Source organism: Pseudophryne corroboree, chromosome 3 (assembly GCF_028390025.1).
Source record: "Pseudophryne corroboree isolate aPseCor3 chromosome 3, aPseCor3.hap2, whole genome shotgun sequence".
In the NCBI taxonomy this organism is placed as follows: domain Eukaryota; kingdom Metazoa; phylum Chordata; class Amphibia; order Anura; family Myobatrachidae; genus Pseudophryne; species Pseudophryne corroboree.
In genome coordinates this window covers 680508790-680535021 of record NC_086446.1, presented here as the reverse complement: position 1 = coordinate 680535021, position 26232 = coordinate 680508790, and the positions used below count along the sequence as shown (strand labels likewise).

General features: G+C 45.8%; 1 protein-coding gene and 1 long non-coding RNA gene across 3 annotated transcripts in view; both read right to left on the bottom strand.

Annotated features, from left to right (window-relative positions):
- The window catches only part of LOC135058166 (uncharacterized), a 29964-nt gene extending 27029 nt beyond the window's left edge, over positions 1–2935 (bottom strand). Inside the window, exon 1 of the long non-coding RNA XR_010244652.1 lies at positions 2470–2935. This is a non-coding gene — a long non-coding RNA (uncharacterized LOC135058166). The remainder of the gene's footprint in view (positions 1–2469) is intronic.
- SFXN2 (sideroflexin 2) overlaps positions 1–26232 on the bottom strand; it is a 192452-nt gene that overhangs the window by 67855 nt on the left and 98365 nt on the right. For both annotated transcript variants that reach the window (XM_063961934.1, XM_063961932.1), the window contains exons 5-7: positions 23513–23588; positions 15483–15568; positions 14811–14871 (exon numbers count right to left, since the gene is read on the bottom strand). In XM_063961934.1, the coding sequence (XP_063818004.1) occupies positions 14811–14871; positions 15483–15568; positions 23513–23588 (223 nt within the window). The remainder of the gene's footprint in view (positions 1–14810; positions 14872–15482; positions 15569–23512; positions 23589–26232) is intronic.

Below are 26232 nucleotides of genomic sequence, written 5' to 3'. Positions count from 1 at the left end.
GTAAATGCCCATTCCACAAGGAAGGTGGGCTCATCTTGGGCGGCTGCCCGAGGGGTCTCGGCTTTACAACTTTGCCGAGCTGCTACTTGGTCAGGGGCACACCCTGGCTGAGGAGGACCTGGAGTTCTCTCACTCGGTGCTGCAAAGTCATCCGCACTCTCCCGCCCGTTTGGGAGCTTTGGTATAATCCCCATGGTCCTGACGGAGTCCCCAGCATCCACTTAGGACGTCAGAGAAAATAAGAATTTACTTACCGATAATTCTATTTCTCGTAGTCCGTAGTGGATGCTGGGCGCCCATCCCAAGTGCGGATTGTCTGCAATACTTGTACATAGTTATTGTTACAAAAATCGGGTTATTATTGTTGTGAGCCATCTTTCAGAGGCTCCGCTGTTATCATGCTGTTAACTGGGTTCAGATCACAGGTTGTACAGTGTGATTGGTGTGGCTGGTATGAGTCTTACCCGGGATTCAAAATCCTTCCTTATTGTGTACGCTCGTCCGGGCACAGTATCCTAACTGAGGCTTGGAGGAGGGTCATAGGGGGAGGAGCCAGTGCACACCACCTGATCCTAAAGCTTTTACTTTTGTGCCCTGTCTCCTGCGGAGCCGCTAATCCCCATGGTCCTGACGGAGTCCCCAGCATCCACTACGGACTACGAGAAATAGAATTATCGGTAAGTAAATTCTTATTATTTCTTCTATATCTTTCTTTCTCTCTCTCCCTATATATATACTGTACATAATTTTAGTGGTGTGCAGATGCGATAAAGTGCATCTGAGTTGGAAGCTGCTAGGTTGGAGGTAACAGTGGTGGTGTGTGGTGAAGGGTAGAAGGACCACAGGGTAAAGAGGATGTAGCATATACGAAAATTAGTTATAAATAAGCTTAATACAGTACAGTGTAGTCAGTGAAACCCAGGAGTGGGTAACAAATCATATTGTAAATAACTAATAAATCAAGTATATCAGTAAATGCCTTACTGTTAGCCTAGGTGTCTGTGTCGGTGATTAATCAGTGGTGGCATGCGGTTGGAAAAACAGCTCTGTGGGGTTGTGATTCAGGTATATTTTATTAGTAATAAAGCAATACAGTTCAATCAATGTATGCAAAGTGGCCCAGGGGAGAGTATGAAAACAATCTAAAAAAACTATTAAGGTTGGTGATGTAGGTGCTGGCCAGTGTCTAATAGAAGTGTGTAGAATGTAATGTAGTGTTCACTCTAGGATCCGGGCAGGGCGCCGAATTGTGGGGGGCACAAGCGCGTGCGGTGTCAAAAAGGTGTGTGGCCATGCAAGTAGGGTGTGTGGTCAATATACGTAATACAAGTGGGCGGTTCAGCCCACAGACGGGGGGCATGGGCGGCCGGCGGCGGCCCTGTTGGGGGCGTGCCCAGCACCTACGGAGGTGCTGGGCTTCCCCCAAGCTCTCTCACAGCGTGAATGGATGCCGCACGCATGCGCACGGCATCTTTACACGCTGGGAGGACAGAAAGCGGGCGGCTGTTTTAGCAGGGCGCCGCAGAAAGGGCAGGGCGGGCTTTGCCCTTAAAAAATCAGGCAGGGCGCGGCACCCTGCTAAAACAGCCTAGCGTGAACACTATAATGTGTGTGCAACACATACAATGTTTGACAGTACTCAGGGTGGGTGTGTGAGGGAAGTCTATGAAGACAGGTATGGATGTGGGGAGCACCGGCGGTCAGTGGAAGTTCTCTAGGGGAACACTTGTATATCAGTGACCTGGGAATAATAGCTAGACGTCAAGCTTTGAGTATGGGCTTGTGGTGTTGTGGTGCTTTGCGCTCTGTCAGTGCAGTTATATGGAGTATGAGACGGTTTGTACAATTTACAGTTGGTGGGAGGATACAGTTGGTGGGAGATGCGTGCCACTGTCTGCAGCAGCTATTTATCCCGGCTTTCCTTAGCAATCAGCAGCAGCTAGATAGCTCATTCACGATCTCCCGGACTGTCTTCCCGGAGCTAAGCTTGACTGCTGCCAGGGGCGTATTGGGATGGAAAACCAGCTGAGGAAACCTCCGTAAGCCGCCCAAGTGGAGGCGTGGTTTGCTGAGGGGAGCAGGATCCAGGGCTGGTTCTAGACCTTATTACGCCCAGGGTGAACGATTCCTTTGGTGCCCCCCTCTTTCCCATTCAACACAGGGACAGTGCGCGCTGATGACATGTGCACATAATGTAGGGGAGGGGCTTCATTGGGGAAGGGGCATGGCCACATAAAAGTACCAATTCACATTACACCACACAGTAGGTTCCATCAGTCACATTACACCACACAGTAGCACCTCTTATACATGCCAGGTAGAGCGCCTTATACACAATACGCCAGGTAGAGCCCCTTTTATACATGTTGCGCCAAGTAGAGCGTGTTATACAAACTGCACCAGGTAGCCCTTATACACATTGTGCCAGGTAGCGCCTTATACAAATTGCACCAGCTAGTCGTCACTCACCATTCGGCGCCTGTGGTCCTCCGACTCTATGTTCTTGTCATACTTCCGCAGTGGGGTGCGGGCAGCGTGAAGTGGCCAGGATGGGGGGCGGCCGGCTGGAGCAGGAAGCGGTGGGGCATTGTGGTGCAGGCAGCAGACGGGTGCTGATGGCGCTGGTGCAATGACTGCGGCCTCAGACCGCAGCGAATCGGGCGCCCGCCCTGCTAGCCCGCACTTAAAACCGCCACTGGCAGGATCCCCTGAGCTGGACGAACAGTGACTCTCCATGCCCCCACCCACGCAGTCAACACTCCCATGCTACCAACAAAGCCCCTCCCAGTGCACATAGTGCAGCCGAATGCACAAGGACCGAGCATGCACAGACGTGCAGATCACCCGCCTGAGCATAGCCTCCAATGTGAGCAACCCAGTGTCTGTGCACGCAACTAATCCCAGCAACATGCCAATGTCACTGCACACAGACAAAGCCTGCCCCCCCCCACTCCCTACACACACAGCCTGTTACCCCAGTCCCTACACACACACACACAGAAAGCCTGTTCCCCCCAAACACCCCCCACACTCACACACAGCCTGCCCCTCCACTCACCATACACACACACACTCACCTTGTTCCCTACGCACACCTGTCTGTCCTTTCAACAAACATACCCTGTTCCCCTCAGCCCTCTCATTCTCCCGTTTCCCCCAGTCACTGTGCCTTGCGGACACACAGCAGGTGCAGACAGGCCGACCAGGAAAAGTTGGGGGCGTGGCCTAATCACGGACCCGTGACCACGCCCCCTTTGGAGGATTTAAAAAAAAAAAAAACCCTACCATTAAGCGAGCAGCAATAGCCTGCCCGGCGGAGGGGTCACGGGACTGAATCAGCGGCGAAGTCACTTGCACCATGCGTCCCAGGAGGCAAGTACACTGCTGGCTGCTGCTGCGGTGTACGGGAGAGGGGAGGCGCCTGTGGTATGTCTCACACAGTGTGAGATCACGGCGCAGGGGAGGAAAAAAAAAATCTTTCGGTGCAGGGACTCAGGAGGGCTTCTGAGGATTTTCTGGTGCTGCTGACTTGCTGTAATAGGAAAAAAAAGTTTTTCCTGTTTCCAGCAGCAGGGAACTCTGTGGGCCTATTTTGATGGGGGGGCCTGGAGCTGCAGCTCCATCCGCCCCATTGTTAATCCGGCCCTGGGCCCGTAGTATGCTCTTGCCAGTTACATCAGACCTCAGTAACTTGCTGCCCAGGGCGCTCCCCCCCAGCGCCCTGCACCCTGTGAGTGCCGTTAGTGGTATGTGTGGGAGCACGGAGCGCAGCGTTACCGCTGGCTGTACCTCGTTACTGAAGTCTTCTGCCGTCACTGAAGTCTTCGGATCTTCTCATACTCACCCGGCTTCTTTCTTCTGGCTTCTGTGAGGGGGGTGACGGCGCGGCTCCGGGAACAAGCAGCTAAGCGCACCAAGTGATCGAACCCTCTGGAGCTAATGGTGTCCAGTAGCCTAAGAAGCAGAGCCCTTGAACTAAGAAGAAGTAGGTCTGACTTCTCTCCCCTCAGTCCCACGATGCAGGGAGCCTGTAGCCAGCAGGTCTCCCTGAAAATAAAAAACCTAACATAAAGTCTTTAGAGAAACTCAGTAGAGGTCCCCTAGTGTGTGTCCAGTCACTCCTGGGCACAGAGTCTACCTGGGGTCTGGAGGAGGGGGATAGAGGGAGGAGCCAGTTCACACCCAGTTTAAGTCTTTATAGTGTGCCCAAGCTCCTGCGGATCCGTCTATACCCCATGGTCCTTTTGGAGTCCCCAGCATCCTCTAGGACGTAAGAGAAATTACTGGTAATAAATAAATAATATCCAAAATACGACCATATCTTACACAAGACACAGCAAAAACTCCTGCATTGATTATTGCAATATTCTACTTAGTGGTCTTCCAAAAAAGAGACTCTCGCCACTGCAATCCATTCTGGAAGCAACTACAAGGCTGATCTTCCTCGCCAACTGTTCATTGTCTGCAGATCTGGTCTATCAGTCCCTCCATTGGCTACAGGTATTCTGCCGTATTCAATATAAAATACTTTTACTTACACATAAGGCTATTAATGAAACTACACCAACATACATATCTTCACTTATCTCAAAATATCTCCCTACTCAACCCCTCCACTCTGCACAAGACCTGCATCTCTCAACCACTCACATTATTCGATCCCACTCATGATTACAGGACTTTTTTCAGGCTGCACTCTCTCTGTGGATGCCCGTCCCACGGCCAATAAGACTCTCCTCTAGCCTCCAAACCTGAAAGCGTTCCCTGAAAACTCACCTGTTCAGGCAATCTTATCACTTTCCAGACCCACCCACATAACCTTCATAAGTTATCCTACCCAATTACTTCCACCCGGTACACTCTACACATCACCTCACATATTTTGTCTTTCTTCACTTTCACATCCTGCTGACCCTTGTCCAACATTGCTGGGTGACCATATCATATAGCCCATTAAGAACCTATGCAATCTGGTTAGACCATTATGCAATAAATAACACCTATCCTTGTGTATCAATACATACTGACCTATAGATTGTAAGCTTGCGAGCAAGGCCTTCCTACCTCTATGACGGTCTGTTATTACCCAGTTTTGTTCTATTACAGTTGTTCCAATTGTAAAGCGCAATTGGATATACACAAAACTATTAATAATAATTTTACAAAAAAGTACTACTTATAATGTGTATATCAGGCATGTCCAAACTGCGGCCCTCCAGCTGTTGAGAAACTACACATCCCAGCATGCCCTGACACAGCTTTAGCATTCTCTGACAGCAAAACGGTGTCAGGGAATGCTGGGATATGTAGTTTCACAACAGCTGGAGGGCCGCAGTTTGGACATGCCTGGTGTATATGATAGCCTTGGCTACATAGCTGCTAGATATGATTACATTTATAGTGTCATACAAAGAAGGCTATGATGTTTCTTAAGGAACACATCTGCGACTTGCGTCAGGGGGCCACAACTCCAGGAGCTTATGCTGGACAGGCGAGTTTCTCGAATATGTTCAGTGACTGTGATGCTGAGATCTGTGGTGAAGGGTAGGCCCCATGTTCTGGAAGTGAACAGGCGCTATTTGTGACACGGATGAGAGGACAAGTGGTGTGCACACCTTAGAGCACACCTGGTAAGCCTATAACGTCACTGGCACTACAGTCTCAGCATGTTGGCATGTCCTATTAGGTTTAAAATTAGAATCCATGCCTTTAAATAAAAAATAAATAAATAAATAAATGCTTCAGCGTTTCTCCTAAAATGCTGGTAAGTTTAGCCTCACTTATGCTTTACATTAATCATAAGTGAGGGGTCATCGGCTTTGGTATTACACTGAATTTTTGTGAGTTTTGACATTTTTTTTTCTTCCATCCTTATGCACCTACATAAGTTCTTCTCCACTATAGTGCAAGATAAATGCTCAGGCTGCATTCACAGTATAGAAGGAGCTGACCTCCAAGCTGGTGTAAAAATATTGAGTCCTTCTGTAGAATAGACACACTTTGCTCCCCTCAACACAGCAAGGAATGTCCAAAATAATGTGCCCCCTCCGCACCTTTATTTCATTTCAGCACTCGCACCGCAAAAATAAATCCTGTGTGCTTACTCTGTACTGCGCCAGGGAGGCCTAACACTTCCCATAGGCCTGCGCTATATGCTGCTGCTCTGCAAATGTCACCATCATTCTCTGTCAAACTCATGCGCTTTGGCAAAACTCCTGCATCACGGACAGGTTGTGCTTCATAAATAAGGCTCGCAATGTTTATATATGTAAAATGTGCACCCAAAAATACATCTAAAGTCTTGGGAAATAACTATTTACTGAATGTAAGTTACAGAATTGCCTTCGGAACTAACATATGTAAACCTTTTCTATTAGAGGATAGAAGCGAACTATCTGGTTCCTGCAAGTTCCAGTTCTGCATGTGCACTCTGTGTACACACACTGCGGGTTACTGTAACCTACAGAACTAGCCCAGACTTATAAATTAGATGAAGTTTCCTGATCTGTGTACAGCTATTTACCTGGCACTTAAAAAAAAAAAACACTTTCTGTTTCTGAGTGACTGGCCTAAGCTCTGACATGTATGTGCTGCCCCCTATCTGAGATTTACTGTAATACAGATAATAAAAACAAAATGACTTAAATCTGGCTGCACTGTGGGAGAACTGTAAGTACTTTTCTGTACATCAGAGATCCTATTTGCTAACATGTTGTAAATTAGTATACAAGTTTCTAGCTAAAAATTGAAAGACATCACAGAAATATGTCCTCATACATCTTTGCTGCAGTCACACCAAACAGCTGCTATTGGCATGCCAGGTCGTGTGAGAATCTTCTAGCGCCAGGCATCTTTTATTTAATGAAAACGTGTCTTATAGGCCCTACACACTGGCCGATTTTTTGAAAGATATGAACGATCTCGTTCATAAATGAACGAGAACTCGTTCATATCTTTCAGTGTGGAGGCTCCAGCGATGAACGATGCGCGGCCCCGCGCTCGTTCATCGCTGGTCCCCCGTCGGCTGTGCATGCAGGCCAATATGGACGATCTTGTCCATATTTGCCTGCAGTTCTATGGAGCCGCGTGACGGGGGGAGTGAAGAAACTTCACTCCCCCCTGTCACTGCCCCCCCCCCCCCCCCGCCGCCGGGTCGCTCGTCGGCCGTATCCGCCGTCGGGCAGCTCGGCGGCGGGTCGGCCAGTGTGTAGGGCCCCTTAGTTGAAACACAATGTAAATAGGATGCACAAGGAGACTGTGCTGATTCATTTGATACATGACGTATCTGTGTGTCTGAGGGGTCTATTTACTAAGTCTTGCATGGAGATAAGGTCCACGGAGATAAAGTACCAGCCAATCACCTCCTAACTACCATGTCACAGGCTGGGTTTGAAAAATGACAGTTAGGAGTTGACAGGCTGATACTTTATCTCCATGCAGTTTATCTCCATCCAGGGCTTAGTAAATAGACCACTGAGTCTCTGATCTATATAGGTAGCAGCTACAGCTGCCCCAATACAAGGGGCCTAATTCAGATCTGATCGCTACTGTGCGTTTTTCGCTCAGCGGGCGATCAAATCCAAACTGCGCATGTGTATGAGCCGCAATGCACCGGCGCATCGGATGGCTACAACGGGCATCACTGGTCAGCAAGGGGATGGTGCGAAGGATCCATTTGCACGGGCGTTCGCAAGGTGATTGACAGGTAGAGGCCGTTTGTGGGTGGCAACTGACTGTTTTCAGGGAGTGTCCGGAAAAACGCAGGTGGACTCAAGCGTTTTCAGGGAGGATGTGTGATGTCAGCTCCGGCCCCGATCAGCAGGATTCAATCGCACTGGAAGAGTAAGTCCTGGGCTGCGCAGATACTGCACAAGTAGCACAGCTACACGTGCGATCGCACACTTGCACAGCTAAAATACACTCCCCCTGTAGGCAGCGACTATCTGATCGCAGGGCAGCAACAAACGCAGCCCAGCGATCAGATCCGAATTAGGCCCCAGGTCTGCTCTGCTCCGTATACAGACTCAGGCACACACAATATACAAGTGTCATATATCAAATTAATTAGCACGGTGTCCCCATGCGTCCTAGCCACATTGCGTCGTGACCAAGATGCATTTTCGGCAAATAACAGCAAAGCTGTTATAAGCAAAACACGCAGAGTTTTACTAGTAGTATCACCGACATTTTACATTTTGAGGTCAAACATTAAGCAGTAAATTTACTTAATCACAAGATCTCATGGAGCGTACCATTAGGAAAGTTGTGCTGAAATTAATAACAGATTGAATGAGCCTTAAGGCCCATATAGACGGGCCGATGTGGGAGAGATGTGTGCTGAGTGAACCGCTCAGCACAGCGCGATGTGTGCTGAGCGTGCGGGGGGACGCTCATTTCACCCAGCGGGTGAAGTGAGCGACCCGCTAGACTCCTAGCACCAGCGATAGCCCCGTACATCGCTATCGCTGTAGGGGGTACACACAGAGCGATAATGCTTAAATTCTAAGCACTCTAGTCAGACTGCTTAGAATATCGCTCCGTGAGTACCCCCCTTTACAAAATGTATCTTCATTTGATGTAAGCCCTTTATTACATATATGTTTACTTTTAACAATTTATATAGCAAGGCTGGCTGACATTAATTATAATTATTACATTAGGTGTATGGGTACCATTTACTATTATAGATTAACTTGTTGCTGTTCTTGAAACTTCTATACACAATCATTAGGCATCACACAGATTTCATTAGGTACTAATTTATTTTGATAGAAACAAATTGCTGTGGTTCCTCATTCTTCACAATACACCACTCATTAAATAAGAATTTACTCACCGGTAATTCTATTTCTCGTAGTCCGTAGTGGATGCTGGGGACTCCGTAAGGACCATGGGGAATAGACGGGCTCCGCAGGAGACTGGGCACACTAAAAGAAAGATTTGGTACTACCTGGTGTGCACTGGCTCCTCCCTCTATGCCCCTCCTCCAGACCTCAGTTAGGATACTGTGCCCGGAAGAGCTGACACAATAAGGAAGGATTTTGAATCCCGGGTAAGACTCATACCAGCCACACCAATCACACCGTATAACTCGTGATATTAAACCCAGTTAACAGTATGAAATACAACTGAGCCTCTCAACAGATGGCTCAACAATAACCCTTTAGTTAGGCAATAACTATATACAAGTATTGCAGACAATCCGCACTTGGGATGGGCGCCCAGCATCCACTACGGACTACGAGAAATAGAATTACCGGTGAGTAAATTCTTATTTTCTCTGACGTCCTAGTGGATGCTGGGGACTCCGTAAGGACCATGGGGATTATACCAAAGCTCCCAAACGGGCGGGAGAGTGCGGATGACTCTGCAGCACCGAATGAGAGAACTCAAGGTCCTCCTCAGCCAGGGTATCAAATTTGTAGAATTTAGCAAACGTGTTTGCCCCTGACCAAGTTGCAGCTCGGCAAAGTTGTAAAGCCGAGACCCCTCGGGCAGCCGCCCAAGATGAGCCCACCTTCCTCGTGGAATGGGCTTTCACTGATTTAGGATGCGGCAATCCAGCCGCAGAATGCGCCAGCTGAATTGTGCTACAAATCCAGCGAGCAATAGTCTGCTTAGAAGCAGGAGCACATATTTTGTTGGGTGCATACAGGATAAAAAGCGAGTCAGTTTTCCTGACTCCAGCCGTCCTGGAAACATAAATTTTCAAGGCCCTGACTACGTCCAGTAACTTGGAATCCTCCAAGTCCCTAGTAGCCGCAGGCACCACAATAGGTTGGTTCAAGTGAAAAGCTGATACCACCTTAGGGAGAAACTGGGGACGAGTCCTCAATTCTGCCCTATCCATATGGAAAATCAGATAAGGGCTTTTACATGACAAAGCCGCCAATTCTGACACACGCCTGGCCGAAGCCAAGGCCAATAACATGACCACTTTCCACGTGAGATATTTGAGATCCACGGTTTTAAGTGGTTCAAACCAATGTGATTTTAGGAAACTCAACACCACATTGAGATCCCAAGGTGCCACAGGAGGCACAAAAGGGGGCTGAATATGAAGCACTCCCTTTACAAAAGTCTGAACTTCAGGCAGTGAAGCCAGTTCTTTCTGGAAGAAAATCGACAGAGCCGAAATCTGGACCTTAATGGATCCCAATTTTAGGCCCATAGTCACTCCTGACTGTAGGAAGTGCAGAAAACGACGCAGCTGAAATTCCTCTGTAGGGGCCTTCCTGGCCTCACACCACGCAACATATTTTCGCCAAATGCGGTGATAATGGTTTGCGGTTACTTCTTTCCTGGCTTTTATCAGCGTAGGAATGACTTCCTCCGGAATGCCCTTTTCCTTTAGGATCCGGAATTCAACCGCCATGCCGTCAAACGCAGCCGCGGTAAGTCTTGGAACAGACAGGGCCCCTGCTGTAGCAGATCCTGTCTGAGCGGTAGAGGCCATGGGTCCTCTGATAACATTTCCTGAAGTTCCGGGTACCAAGCTCTTCTTGGCCAATCCGGAACCACGAGTATCGTTCTTACTCCTCGCCTTCTTATTATTCTCAGCACCTTTGGTATGAGGGGCAGAGGAGGGAACACATAGACCGACTGGTACACCCACGGTGTCACTAGAGCGTCCACAGCTATCGCCTGAGGGTCCCTTGACCCGGCGCAATATCTCTTTAGCTTCTTGTTGAGGCGGGACGCCATCATGTCCACCTGTGGCCTTTCCCAGCGGTTTACCAACAGTAGGAAGACTTCTGGATGAAGTCCCCACTCTCCCGGGTGTAGGTCGTGTCTGCTGAGGAAGTCTGCTTCCCAGTTGTCCACTCCCGGAATGAACACTGCTGACAGTGCTAGTACGTGATTTTCCGCCCATCGGAGAATCCTTGTGGCTTCTGCCATGGCCACCCTGCTTCTTGTGCTGCCCTGTCGGTTTACATGGGCGACTGCCGTGATGTTGTCTGATTGGATCAGAACCGGCTGGTTTTGAAGCAGGGGCCTTGCCTGACTTAGGGCATTGTAAATGGCCCTCAGTTCCAGAATGGTTATGTGTAGGGACGACTCCTGACTTGACCAAAGTCCCTGGAAATTTCTTCCCTGTGTGACTGCGCCCCAGCCCCGAAGGCTGGCATCCGTGGTCACCAGGACCCAGTCCTGTATGCCGAATCTGCGGCCCACTAGAAGATGAGCACTCTGCAGCCACCACAGTAGAGACACCCTGGTCCTTGGAGACAGGGTTATCAGTTGATGCATCTGAAGATGCGATCCCGACCACTTGTCCAAGAGGTCCCACTGGAAGGTCCTTGCATGGAACCTGCCGAATGGAATTGCTTCGTACGAAGCCACCATTTTCCCCAGGACTCATGTGCAGTGATGCACCGATACCCGTTTTGGTTTTAGGAGGTCTCTGACTAGAGATGACAGCTCCTTGGCTTTCTCCTGCGGGAGAAACACTTTTTTCTGTTCTGTGTCCAGAATCATCCCCAGGAACAGTAAGCGTGTGGAAGGAACCAGTTGTGACTTTGGAATGTTTAGAATCCAGCCATGCTGTTGTAGCACTTCCCGAGAAAGTGCTACTCCGACCAGTAACTGCTCCCTGGACCTCGCCTTTATTAGGAGATCGTCCAAGTACGGGATAATTAAAACTCCCTTTTTTCGAAGGAGTATCATCATTTCTGCCATTACCTTGGTAAACACCCTCGGTGCCGTGGACAGTCCTAACGGTAGTGTCTGGAATTGGTAATGGCAATCCTGTACCACAAATCTGAGGTACTCCTGGTGAGGAAGGTAAATTGGGACATGCAGGTAAGCATCCTTGATGTCCAGGGATACCATGTAATCCCCCTCGTCCAGGCTTGCAATAACCGCCCTGAGCGATTCCATCTTGAACTTGAATCTTTTTATGTATGTGTTCAAGGATTTCAAATTTAAAATGGGTCTCACCGAACCGTCCGGTTTCGGTACCACAAACAGTGTGGAATAGTAACCCCGTCCTTGTTGAAGTAGGGGCACTTTGACTATCACCTGCTGGGAATACAGCTTGTGAATTGCCTCTAGTACAGCCTCCCTGCCCGAGGGAGTTGTCGGTAAGGCCGATTTGAGGAAACGGCGGGGAGGAGGCGCCTCGAATTCCAGCTTGTACCCCTGAGATACTACTTGAAGGATCCAGGGATCCACCCGTGAGCGAACCCACTGATCGCTGAAATTTCTGAGGCGGCCCCCCACCGTACCTGGCTCCGCCTGTGGAGCCCCACCGTCATGCGGCGGACTTGGAAGAAGCGGGGGAGGACTTTTGTTCCTGGGAACCTGCTGCGTGGTGCAGCTTTTTTCCCCTTCCTCTGCCTCTAGACAGAAAGGACCCGCCTTTTCCCCGCCTGTTTTTCTGGGGTCGAAAGGACTGTACCTGATAATACGGCGCTTTCTAAGGCTGTGAGGGGACATGGGGTAAAAATGCTGACTTCCCAGCTGTTGCTGTGGAAACAAGGTCTGAGAGACCATCCCCGAATAACTCCTCACCTTATAAGGCAAAACTTCCATGTGCCTTTTAGAATCTGCATCACCTGTCCACTGCCGAGTCCATAAGCCTCTCCTAGCAGAAATGGACAATGCACTAATTCTAGATGCCAGCCGGCAGATCTCCCTCTGTGCATCTCTCATGTACAAGACTGAGTCTTTTATATGCTCTACGGTTAGCAATATAGTGTCCCTGTCCAGGGTGTCAATATTTTCTGACAGGGAATCTGACCAAGCAGCAGCAGCACTGCACATCCACGCTGAAGCAATAGCTGGTCTCAGTATAACACCAGTGTGTGTATATATAGACTTTAGGATAGCCTCCTGCTTTCTATCAGCAGGTTCCTTTAGGGCGGCCGTATCCGGAGACGGTAGTGCCACCTTTTTAGACAAACGTGTGAGCGCTTTATCCACCCTAGGGGGAGTTTCCCAACGTGACCTATCCTCTGGCGAGAAAGGGAACGCCATTAGTAATTTTTTTTAAATCACCAATTTCTTATCAGGGAAAGCCCACGCTTCTTCACACACTTCATTTAATTCTTCAGATGGGGGAAAAACTATTGGAAGTTTTTTCTCCCCAAACATAATACCCTTTTTTGAGGTACCTGGGTTTATATCAGAAAGGTGTAAAACCTCTTTCATTGCCTCAATCATGCCACGAATGGCCCTAGTGGACATCAAATTTGACTCATCGTCGTCGACACTGGTATTAGTATCCGTGTCGACATCTGTGTCTGCCATCTGAGGTAGTGGGCGTTTTAGAGCCCCTGATGGTCTTTGAATTGCCTGGGCAGGCACGAGCTGAGAAGCCGGCTGTCCCGCATTTGGCATGTCGTCAAATTTTTTATGTAAGGAGTCGACACTTGCACGTAATTCCTTCCATAAGTCCATCCACTCAGGTGTCTGCCCCGCAGGGGGTGACATCACATTTATAGGCATCTGCTCCGCCTCCACATAAGTCTCCTCATCAAACATGTCGACACAGCCGTACCGACACACCGCACACACACACAGGGAATGCTCTTAAAGGAGACAGGACCCCACAAAAGCTCTTTGGGGAGACAGAGAGAGAGTATGCCAGCACACACCAGAGCGCTATATAATGCAGGGACTAACTGAATTATGTCCCCTATAGCTGCTATAATATTTACTGCGCCTCAAATCTGTGCCCCCCCTCTCTTTTTTACCCTTTTCTGTAGTGTAGACTGCAGGGGAGAGTCAGGGAGCTTCCTTCCAGCGGAACTGTGAGGGAGAAATGGCACCAGTGTGCTGAGGGAGATGGCTCCGCCCCTTTTTCGGCGGACTTTTCTCCCGCTTTTTTCTGTATTCTGGCAGGGGTAATTACCACATATATAGCCTCTGGGGCTATATATTGTGGTTATTTTGCCAGCCAAGGTGATATTATTGCTGCTCAGGGCGCCCCCCCCCAGCGCCCTGCACCCTCAGTGACCGGAGTGTGAAGTGTGTATGAGGAGCAATGGCGCACAGCTGCAGTGCTGTGCGCTACCTTGGTGAAGACTGAAGTCTTCTGCCGCCGATTTTCCGGACCATCTTCTTGCTTCTGGCTCTGTAAGGGGGACGGCGGCGCGGCTCCGGGAACGAACACCAAGGACGGGTCCTGCGGTCGATCCCTCTGGAGCTAATGGTGTCCAGTAGCCTAAGAAGCCCAAGCTAGCTGCAAGCAGGTAGGTTCGCTTCTTCTCCCCTTAGTCCCTCGTTGCAGTGAGCCTGTTGCCAGCAGGTCTCACTGTAAAATAAAAAACCTAATATATACTTTCTTTCTAGGAGCTCAGGAGAGCCCCTAGTGTGCATCCAGCTCGGCTGGGCACAGAAATCTAACTGAGGTCTGGAGGAGGGGCATAGAGGGAGGAGCCAGTGCACACCAGGTAGTACCAAATCTTTTTTTTAGTGTGCCAGTCTCCTGCGGAGCCCGTCTATTCCCCATGGTCCTTACGGAGTCCCCAGCATCCACTAGGACGTCAGAGAAATGGGGTTAATTCAATTCACTCACCTCCGCATGTGAGGGGGAAAGTATTGCCCCTGCAGTGGTGTAAAAATGCCAGCAGCAGCTGCCAAACTCGTCTCCACACAGCTTGATCTCGTTGATTTCAGTACGCAGCCCTATGAGGCTGCGAATGAAAATCGTCGAGATCGGAAATGCCACAAGTGCGGCATATATATACGCACTTATTTGCTGGCTCAAGACGATTGCGCCTAATTGAATCAACATCATAATCAGTTTTCTGCACAGTCAGTGTATATACTCTTCTGCAGAAAATATTTTAACAGGAAGACCTTACCCTGGACTGGCCGAGCTTATTATCATTTTCGTCAGTAACTGCGATACCGCTAAGAATTTCCCTAAACAAATCATAACAAAACAGGATATTAGCGCATTCCAACAAACATCTGTCACAAAAATGGGTTGTTTTTATGGCAAACAATGGTCCATTTCCAGCACCTCGGTGGCTGGTGCCCTAATACATTGACATTGGCAGACTCATCATTAAGTAACTGCAAGAGATGCAATGGCCTAAGGCCCTGAGAGTAATTGGGGGGGGACAAAATAAAACTGTGGCACAGTGTGTCATATACCCGTGTCCTTACTAAGTTCTGCTAAAATCGCGCAAAAGACCCCTCTGTCTCACGCCATATTATTGGATATAGTTGTGAGCCATGTTAGAGGCCGTCCAGAATATGCGAGTTCTCTGAAAACATTTAAGACAGTGAGGGAAAAGCAGCAAAGTGCCTGTCTGCACTAAGCCATACACTTACGCTCTGCCTTGTATGTAGTATTACTGTATGCCATGCAACTTGCCCTGCTTATCCCCCAGTTGTACTAGCGTACGGTACACTACTGCAGGATTCTTGGTGTTATATAAATAATAAACTATACTGAAATTGTGTTAACCTAGCATACTACTTAAATACGGTGAATTAGATAAAAGTACTCAACGATAATCAGCACTTACTGCTGTCTCATCATAGGAATGTTCACGCAATTGGCGGAAGCCACAGCAGCAAAGGGAACCCAACGAGCAATCAGTGGCGGAGCTTTCTGAAACAACAAGGCACTTATTATCTTGTAAGTCACACAAAGATTACTCCATTAAACAATAGGAGAGGATGGCCTGGATACCGATCAAGCCTGTATATTAAATGTGGTGGTTTGGAGGAGAGAAGACACACGCACAATGCCTCACAATGCCACGCTTGCCCTGCAGCTGTTACATATAGCCATTGTCTTTGCACATCAGGGACTGTATACACAGCTATAATTTTTTTATATATATATATATATATATATATATATATACCCCTGATGAAGTCGATAAGACGAAACGCGTTGGGGTTGTCAGTCATAAAATCGCAGCCTAGTTTGTGAAGATACTCCCTCTCGAGCTCGCACCTTGCAAAAGGTGAGGGAGTATCTAGATTCCATCTAACAAACTTGTCGGTTGTATTTTTTGGTTGTATTTTATTGATATAAATTTTAAATCTATCATTTATAAAATTACATGAATTACATGTATAAAATTCATGTGTTCTAATGTATGCTATTACAACAACTTCTTACTAATTGGCCGTTGGCCTCTTGTTTGGGTGACTATTTGGTGAGGAGTGTCTGTTACAGGTCCCCAGATTTAAACACCCTCCAGTCTACATTCCTACGAAAATAACGCTGGAAGAATTCAGTAATTACGGTTGATATTAGCGCACTGGGGAATTTGTGTTTTTTGTGTATGCTATTGAGGTCTTCCAACAAAGATCTCTCCCGTTGTGCTGCTTCTAGTTTGGCGCGAGATAAAGATACTTTTGTGTTTTTATATTTATATATATGTAGGTATTCGGCGGCACTCAGGAAATAAATCACACAGACGCAGCCACTTGAAGCAAGCCAACGTTTCAATGCTGTCGCATTTTCGTCAGGGCATTAACAAAATTTAAAAACACTCACCATTTTATGTGCTCCCCTCACCATCAAAGTCCGCGCCGCCGGCTCCACTTCCGGTAGACTGACGCATTTCTGTGACGTCACCCAGTGCGCCCATCACCATGGAGACAAATAATACACTGAAAAAATACAATATAGTGTGCAGCATAATCATACGATCCTGCACAGGTTTTACAAAGTAAATAAATATTGCTTATTCGATGTACAGATATATTAAGGGACCAAACCAGAAAGTTTAAAGAAAACTATTGAGACCTGTTTGTTCATTTAACCCCCGAGGATTTAAAGTATCCAATAAGAAAATCCACCTAGCCTCACGCTGCAGTAGCATCTTTGCCCTATTGCCACCCCTTGTTAATGGGGGTATATGGTCTATGATTTTATGTTTAAGGGAGGTCGGTGAATGGCCAGCTGTAGCAAAATGTCTCGCCACTGGTTGTTCGCTATTTCCAGACAATATTGCTTCACGTATAGCATATCTATGTTGCCCCATGCGTACTTTGAACGCACATTCTGTTTTCCCTATATAGTATTTGCCACATGGGCAAATCAGGGCATAAACAACAAATTTTGACATGCACGATACTCTGTGTCTGATTTTAAAACTTTTTCCTGTATAAGGATTTTTTATAGTGTCCCCAGTGAGCATATAGCCACACGTGACACAACCTGTGCATTTAAAGCACCCATTTTTGAGTGTTCCCAAAAAGGTGACATTAGATTTCTTATCAAAACTTGTGATATCACTGTGTACAATGTAGTCACGTAGGTTTTTACCTCTCGAGTAACTACACATAATTTGTTTGTTGTGTATGCTGGGCAGTTCTTTGTCCGTTGTTATTATTGGCCAATTTGATCGAATCGTCTTCCTAACTTTATTGCTAGCAACATTATAGCGGTTAGGCCATATGATCTTATTGGCTGTAGACTTCTTAGGTTTGGATTTGAGTTTTTCTGATCGGGGGATTGCCAAGACCTTCTGTTTTAATTCTAGCAGTGTCTGTTTTTTGTACCCCCTAGCCACAAACTTATTAATCATAAGGTCTAATTGAGAAGATACCTCACTCTCATCGCTGCAAATACGTCTCACACGTAGGAACTGTGAGAAGGGCAGACCTTTTTGTATATTTACCGGGTGATGACTAGTGGCACTTAACAGTGTGTTACGATCCGTTGGCTTTACGAATAAAGATGTTTTCAAGCCAGTATCAGTTTTAATAATTCTCACATCCAGAAAGTCAATTGAGACTTTGTCAGTTTTATAGGTAAGTTTTACCGGACTATTACCCATATTGTGTTTTTGAATGACTTTAGCCAAAGTTTCTTCATCCCCCCTCCATAGGAGCAACATATCATCTATGAAGCGGGTATAATATATGATATTCTGCTGAACGACTGGATCTGAGAAAAAGATATCACGTTCAACAGATATCATATAGGCATTTGCATATGCCGGAGCTACCGAAGCTCCCATTGCACAACCGGAGACTTGGAGATAATGTCTCCCATCAAAGTAGAAATAGTTCTTATTTAATACCATCTCAAGGAGTGCACAGAAGAAGTTCACATTAGGTCCCTTGTACCAAATATTGTCTGTGATCAATCTTCTGGTAGCCGCTATACCCTCACCATGAGGGATGCATGTATATAGCGACGTGACATCTATACTACACAGTATGCAATCAGGATGGATCTCTCCCAAATCAGATAATTGTAACAAAAGGTCAGTAGTGTCCTTCAGGACATAAGCCGACTTTTGTACACATGGTTGAAGATATGTGTCTAGGAAGATAGATACTGGTTGAAAAATAGACCCCCTGGCAGAGATAATCGGTCTACCAGGGGGGTGCACCAAGTCTTTATGCACCTTCGGAAGCGTGTACAACAAAGGTTTTATAGGAAATTCAGTTTTTAACACATTAACAATTTCACTGGATATAACCCCAACTTGAACAGCATCATCTAATAACAAATCCAAAGCTTTCTTATAATCAGCTGTCGGATCGCACGGCAGTAAACGATATACCGTGCCATCAGACAATTGACGCAAGATCTCACGTCTGTAATCAGACACATTCTGTATTACAATTGAACCGCCCTTATCCGCTGAGCGGATGACGATGTCTTTTCGTTCCCCCAACATCTTAAGGGCTTTAAACTCTGCTGATGTTAGATTCGAATGTCCTTTATTGGACCTGGTATCCAATGTATCTACTGTTGTGTCCAATATCCTAATAAAGGATTTGATAGAGGCATTGTTCGAGCTGGGATCAAAATTAGACTTTGGTGCCAATTTTCTTAGTTCCTCCGGTATAGGGTTTGTATTCCCCACAGATGTACGGGAACCGAAAAATTCTTGTAATTTTAATTGTCGGTTCAACTTGAAAACTTCTGTTTTCCACAAAAATGGGTCAAAGGCAGTGGTGGGTACAAAACTCAGTCCTTTCTTTAATACATTAATTTCATCTGTAGAGAGTGGGACTGATGACAAATTGAAAATTATTTCTTGGTCGGCAGGGGTGGTTTTTTGCGTGCATCGCTTCCACTGGCCTCCTCGTCGGTTGTATTGACGTTTGCCTCGCGATGTTTGGCACGTGTCTTCATCCCTAAAGGGAGAGATCTAAACCTTCTCCCTCTCCTCGACCCACGGTCACTGTCACTTGCAGACGTGGCTGAATCTTTGGTAGATTTATAATTGGGATTCCTCCCAACGCGCTGGCCTCCCCTTTGCTGCTGCTGGGGTAATTGGGATCCACCTGTTAGCCAACCATATACATTGTTGGATTCGTAATCACCATTCACCTTCGTGAATTTTTCACGTTTGTATTTCAATAAATCACGTTGGTAATTTTCCACTTGTTTGGTCAGCTTATCCATCCAATCACAGGTTTTATCCTCCATCAGAGTCTTCTTATGTATAGCTTCAAATGCCTCTATTTTGTTTTTTGTAACATTCAGCTCTCTGGTGGCCTCTTCTATCACCAGTAATATTAAATCTAGAGAACATTTGTTTAAAATAAATTAAATTTAAAATTACCAACGTGATTTATTGAAATACAAACGTGAAAAATTCACGAAGGTGAATGGTGATTACGAATCCAACAATGTATATGGTTGGCTAACAGGTGGATCCCAATTACCCCAGCAGCAGCAAAGGGGAGGCCAGCGCGTTGGGAGGAATCCCAATTATAAATCTACCAAAGATTCAGCCACGTCTGCAAGTGACAGTGACCGTGGGTCGAGGAGAGGGAGAAGGTTTAGATCTCTCCCTTTAGGGATGAAGACACGTGCCAAACATCGCGAGGCAAACGTCAATACAACCGACGAGGAGGCCAGTGGAAGCGATGCACGCAAAAAACCACCCCTGCCGACCAAGAAATAATTTTCAATTTGTCATCAGTCCCACTCTCTACAGATGAAATTAATGTATTAAAGAAAGGACTGAGTTTTGTACCCACCACTGCCTTTGACCCATTTTTGTGGAAAACAGAAGTTTTCAAGTTGAACCGACAATTAAAATTACAAGAATTTTTCGGTTCCCGTACATCTGTGGGGAATACAAACCCTATACCGGAGGAACTAAGAAAATTGGCACCAAAGTCTAATTTTGATCCCAGCTCGAACAATGCCTCTATCAAATCCTTTATTAGGATATTGGACACAACAGTAGATACATTGGATACCAGGTCCAATAAAGGACATTCGAATCTAACATCAGCAGAGTTTAAAGCCCTTAAGATGTTGGGGGAACGAAAAGACATCGTCATCCGCTCAGCGGATAAGGGCGGTTCAATTGTAATACAGAATGTGTCTGATTACAGACGTGAGATCTTGCGTCAATTGTCTGATGGCACGGTATATCGTTTACTGCCGTGCGATCCGACAGCTGATTATAAGAAAGCTTTGGATTTGTTATTAGATGATGCTGTTCAAGTTGGGGTTATATCCAGTGAAATTGTTAATGTGTTAAAAACTGAATTTCCTATAAAACCTTTGTTGTACACGCTTCCGAAGGTGCATAAAGACTTGGTGCACCCCCCTGGTAGACCGATTATCTCTGCCAGGGGGTCTATTTTTCAACCAGTATCTATCTTCCTAGACACATATCTTCAACCATGTGTACAAAAGTCGGCTTATGTCCTGAAGGACACTACTGACCTTTTGTTACAATTATCTGATTTGGGAGAGATCCATCCTGATTGCATACTGTGTAGTATAGATGTCACGTCGCTATATACATGCATCCCTCATGGTGAGGGTATAGCGGCTACCAGAAGATTGATCATAGACAATATTTGGTACAAGGGACCTAATGTGAACTTCTTCTGTGCACTCCTTGAGATGGTATTAAATAAGAACTATTTCTACTTTGATGGGAGACATTATCTCCAAGTCTCCGGTTGTGCAATGGGAGCTTCGGTAGCTCCGGCATATGCAAATGCCTATATGATATCTGTTGAACGTGATATCTTTTTCTCAGATCCAGTCGTTCAGCAGAATATCATATATTATACCCGCTTCATAGATGATATGTTGCTCCTATGGAGGGGGGATGAAGAAACTTTGGCTAAAGTCATTCAAAAACACAATATGGGTAATAGTCCGGTAAAACTTACCTATAAAACTGACAAAGTCTCAATTGACTTTCTGGATGTGAGAATTATTAAAACTGATACTGGCTTGAAAACATCTTTATTCATAAAGCCAACGGATCGTAACACACTGTTAAGTGCCACTAGTCATCACCCGGTAAATATACAAAAAGGTCTGCCCTTCTCACAGTTCCTACGTGTGAGACGTATTTGCAGCGATGAGAGTGAGGTATCTTCTCAATTAGACCTTATGATTAATAAGTTTGTGGCTAGGGGGTACAAAAAACAGACACTGCTAGAATTAAAACAGAAGGTCTTGGCAATCCCCCGATCAGAAACACTCAAATCCAAACCTAAGAAGTCTACAGCCAATAAGATCATATGGCCTAACCGCTATAATGTTGCTAGCAATAAAGTTAGGAAGACGATTCGATCAAATTGGCCAATAATAACAACGGACAAAGAACTGCCCAGCATACACAACAAACAAATTATGTGTAGTTACTCGAGAGGTAAAAACCTACGTGACTACATTGTACACAGTGATATCACAAGTTTTGATAAGAAATCTAATGTCACCTTTTTGGGAACACCCAAAAATGGGTGCTTTAAATGCACAGGTTGTGTCACGTGTGGCTATATGCTCACTGGGGACACTATAAAAAATCCTTATACAGGAAAAAGTTTTAAAATCAGACACAGAGTATCGTGCATGTCAAAATTTGTTGTTTATGCCCTGATTTGCCCATGTGGCAAATACTATATAGGGAAAACAGAATGTGCGTTCAAAGTACGCATGGGGCAACATAGATATGCTATACGTGAAGCAATATTGTCTGGAAATAGCGAACAACCAGTGGCGAGACATTTTGCTACAGCTGGCCATTCACCGACCTCCCTTAAACATAAAATCATAGACCATATACCCCCATTAACAAGGGGTGGCAATAGGGCAAAGATGCTACTGCAGCGTGAGGCTAGGTGGATTTTCTTATTGGATACTTTAAATCCTCGGGGGTTAAATGAACAAACAGGTCTCAATAGTTTTCTTTAAACTTTCTGGTTTGGTCCCTTAATATATCTGTACATCGAATAAGCAATATTTATTTACTTTGTAAAACCTGTGCAGGATCGTATGATTATGCTGCACACTATATTGTATTTTTTCAGTGTATTATTTGTCTCCATGGTGATGGGCGCACTGGGTGACGTCACAGAAATGCGTCAGTCTACCGGAAGTGGAGCCGGCGGCGCGGACTTTGATGGTGAGGGGAGCACATAAAATGGTGAGTGTTTTTAAATTTTGTTAATGCCCTGACGAAAATGCGACAGCATTGAAACGTTGGCTTGCTTCAAGTGGCTGCGTCTGTGTGATTTATTTCCTGAGTGCCGCCGAATACCTACATATGTCTGGCAGCTTTGCTGCGTTTATCGGAAGGCAACAGGGACAGTAAAGTTTCTATTAGTGAGTGCCGGATCCCATAGGAATTATATTTATATATATATATATATATATATATATATATATATATATATATATATATAAAAAATCACATTCTTCGTCCTTATACCCACCACTGCAGAATGCACCCCACAACCCCCAGTGATGAGGTATCTGCTGTCTTACTGCTTTATTGAGTCTGTCATGAACTTGGTCAATGTAAAACCCTAATGTAAGTGTTCTATTTTACCGACTCGGCAGATTGGCAAACACATTTGGGTAATGTGTCACTGAGATGACCCTTCTAGCTGACACAGACAATGTACACAGCTTGTACATTTACTTTTTGCAACATATAAGCAAACCTGTTATGTACACTGTATGGCATTGTTTCCAAACTCCACCATTACAGTCCAGGTTTTAAGGATATCCATGTTTGGGTCCAGATTGTTAAATACAAATTGACTGAAGTACTAATTAAGTCACCCATACTCATGCTTGGATATCCTTAAAACCTGGACTGCAATGGCAGAGTTTGTGAAACTCTGCTCAATAGGAAACTACAGGTATTTAAAAGGGAAAAATAAATAAAACATTGGATTCATGTAATGATATTGAATCATTTAATAATCTGAATAATATAATAATCTATCTTGCGATTCACACATAAAGAGGATAAATAAAATCTTCAATAAATTTCTTGCTTTGATGGTTGAGGAGCATGACTGTGTCTTGTTAGCGTACGATACTGACTGAGTGCTACATGTTCTACTGACTATGGGCACAGGCCTGGGCAGTTTTTTCCCCAATTCTTTCTGTAACTAAATAGTTAAACTAAAAATTGTCCTGGCATCCATGTACTGGTAGCGGATTCCACAATACCCTGGTGAGCCAGTCCAGTTCTGGAGTCATCACAGCAGAGTATTAGTGGTGGCCATGATCCTTAATAGGTGATCCATTATCACTAGTGAAAAGCGATTTCATTGACATGTTTTAACCCTGCATTCTCCATACCTTGGTGTAGAGGTTAAGTCCCACCGCAGTGGCCAGAGCAGTACTAGTAGCCGTCAAATATGCAACGCCAATCTGACTGCAAGTAAAGCATAAATCAATTTAATGACTCACCAAACATTTAATGTGCATCCTACTTTTACACACACACACACACACACACACACACACACACACACACACACACACACACACACTATGGATATGTGCATCACAGTTATGACACACTTCACAAAATAAAAGACAAGAATGCTGGAACACAAATGAGACACATAAAAGACAGTGTGTATTAAATTATAATATTGCTATAGAATAATATAACCTATGGGGGTTATTCTGATTTGTACGCAGCCACGTATTCGCACGCTGCGGCCACATCCAGGTGGTATGGGTACGCGCAGTGACCCTTGTGCACGACCTTACACATTGCTTCCTAGATGCGGCCAGAGTGTGACTGACAGCGGCGGCCGTCAGGGGGGTGTCGTCGTGGCATGTCCCAAATGGGGGCAGGCCGGGACCGTTTTTGGGACAGCTGCGTGACGTCACATGCAGCTGCTCCAAGAAAAAAAATAAAAAAATGGCGGCAGATCGCCTGACAGCGCAGCCAGTGGTCAACCTTAGTTCCGCACACATGCTGGGCGGCCTTGCCCTGTGCTGCGTGGCCCCTAGCATGTGAGAATATGCGTTCATTTCTGAATAAGGTCTTATATGCAGAACCAGCATAGAGTGGTATAAACCCCGCCTTGGGGATAATTCAGATTGGATCACAAATAGCGATCCAACAGAAATTTTTATGATCGATGCGCGGAAAATGCGGGGCAGGGGAGGGGCGTCAACGCTCCTTCTCCAAGGCGGAGACGGATCGTTGCGGGGTACGGGTTAAAAATGGGGGAGGGGAGGCGCGGGTATGATTAGGACGGCTGCGTGACATCACACGCAGGCGTTGCAACGCTGCGTTCACTAAAATGGCGGCAGGAGGATTCCCTATTTTTAGCGATCACGCTAAAATTGTGCTGCGACCACAATTTCAGCGTGGTCGGGAGGGGGGGCGGTTAGCATGCTGGGCCACCTTGCCCTGCGATGGGCGGCTCCCAGCATGCGATCCAAAGGATTGCAAATTCTGCTACTTACCAGAATTTTCAATCCTTACTGAATCAGGTTCATAGAAAGGAATGGTCAGTGTAGGTACGCATCTGAATGAGGTCACCTTGCAGCAGTAAATTGTAAATTGCCATACACAATTTTATCAAAATGAACTTTAAGATATAAAAGCAGAATGTCAAGATTTAAAAGATGGTAACTATTCTGAGAAAATATTAATTCTATTATTAAAGTTTATGGTACTAAAAAAGAGCTGAAATTAGGGGTGTCGTCTCCTTCTTTACGACAGATACCACAAAAACACACACAAATGACAGCTCCATAATTGTCAACCCATATTCATCTTTATTCATAAAAAAGTGGAACTGGCTTGTTATTTTTAGTATATGAGGCTTTATGTGGGCTGATAATCACAGATCTGTTGTTTGTGTGTGTTACTAAGAAAGTCATGTTTATTTCAGAAATTATATTATTTTAGTTATATTACACACATTTTCCTATTTCAGTTAGCTGGTCATTCTATTACTAATGTTATCTACAAATGCTGGCAAAGGTAACCCAGCAAAAGCCATTCTGGAATAATAATTTAATAATGTTACTTTTCTCCCAAGAGGGCTCCAAGGACTTTACATCGGCGTTAAAAAATACAAGATACAAAATAAGTTTAACAGAAAACAGAACTAAGCATTTGGTTTGTATTTCTTTAGGAACTAAAGGGGTATTAATTAAATGTCTAAGTAAACAGGTATGCAAGTCTTCAGTCTGTTTTTAAAGGATTCTAAAATTGAGGGCTCTCGAACTGTGTGGGGAAGAGTGTTCCATAGTGTCGGAGCCGCAAAGCTAAAGGTGATGGGGACAGTAAGGAATCAAAATCTGCTTCAGGTACCTTGGGCCCTGGTCTTAAGATGGGTACACACGTGTTCGATTCCTGGCTGATCAAGTAAAACGCTCCCAATCAGCAGGGCTGTGTGTTTCGTATCCAGCTGTGATCCCAGAGACCTTCTGTGAGGTGGGGGAAACAGCAGGGGAAGGGTGTGTGTGTGTGTGGGGGGGGGTAGTGGCTCCTCTGTAGGGAGACTGCATGTGCAGCACATAACACGTGACCTCCTGGTCCTGACCGCTGCAGAAGCGTTATAAGCAGTTTATTGGTTAATGCTCCTGCTTCGGCACTGGGTACACACCTTTACAATCAACCCGATATCGGGAGAACGGGACGACAATCGTATAGGTGTGTACCCAGCACTACAGAGCTTTGAAAGTCAGTAAGCCAATCCTGAAACAGATTCGCCATCTTACAGGCAGCCAGTGGAGGGAGAAGAGAATGGGTGCTATGTGTCAGGAACCGGACTGGCTAATTAATAGCCTGGCAGCTGCATTTTGTACCAATTCTTTTGCTGGGAGACCCAGGCAATGAGATGATACAAATCATGTATGACTTTAGGCAGATCTTCTGAAGGAGTTCAGTGCTTCATTCTGGCTTAATTCCACAAATGAAAAAATAAAAATTTGTTTGTGGCCAATAACTGGCATTTAAGTGTCAGGCCACCATCCAGGACAACGCCAAGTTTCCGCACATGATCAGTGTTTTGTAATTCTGAATCCCGAAGAGGTCATAAGTATCA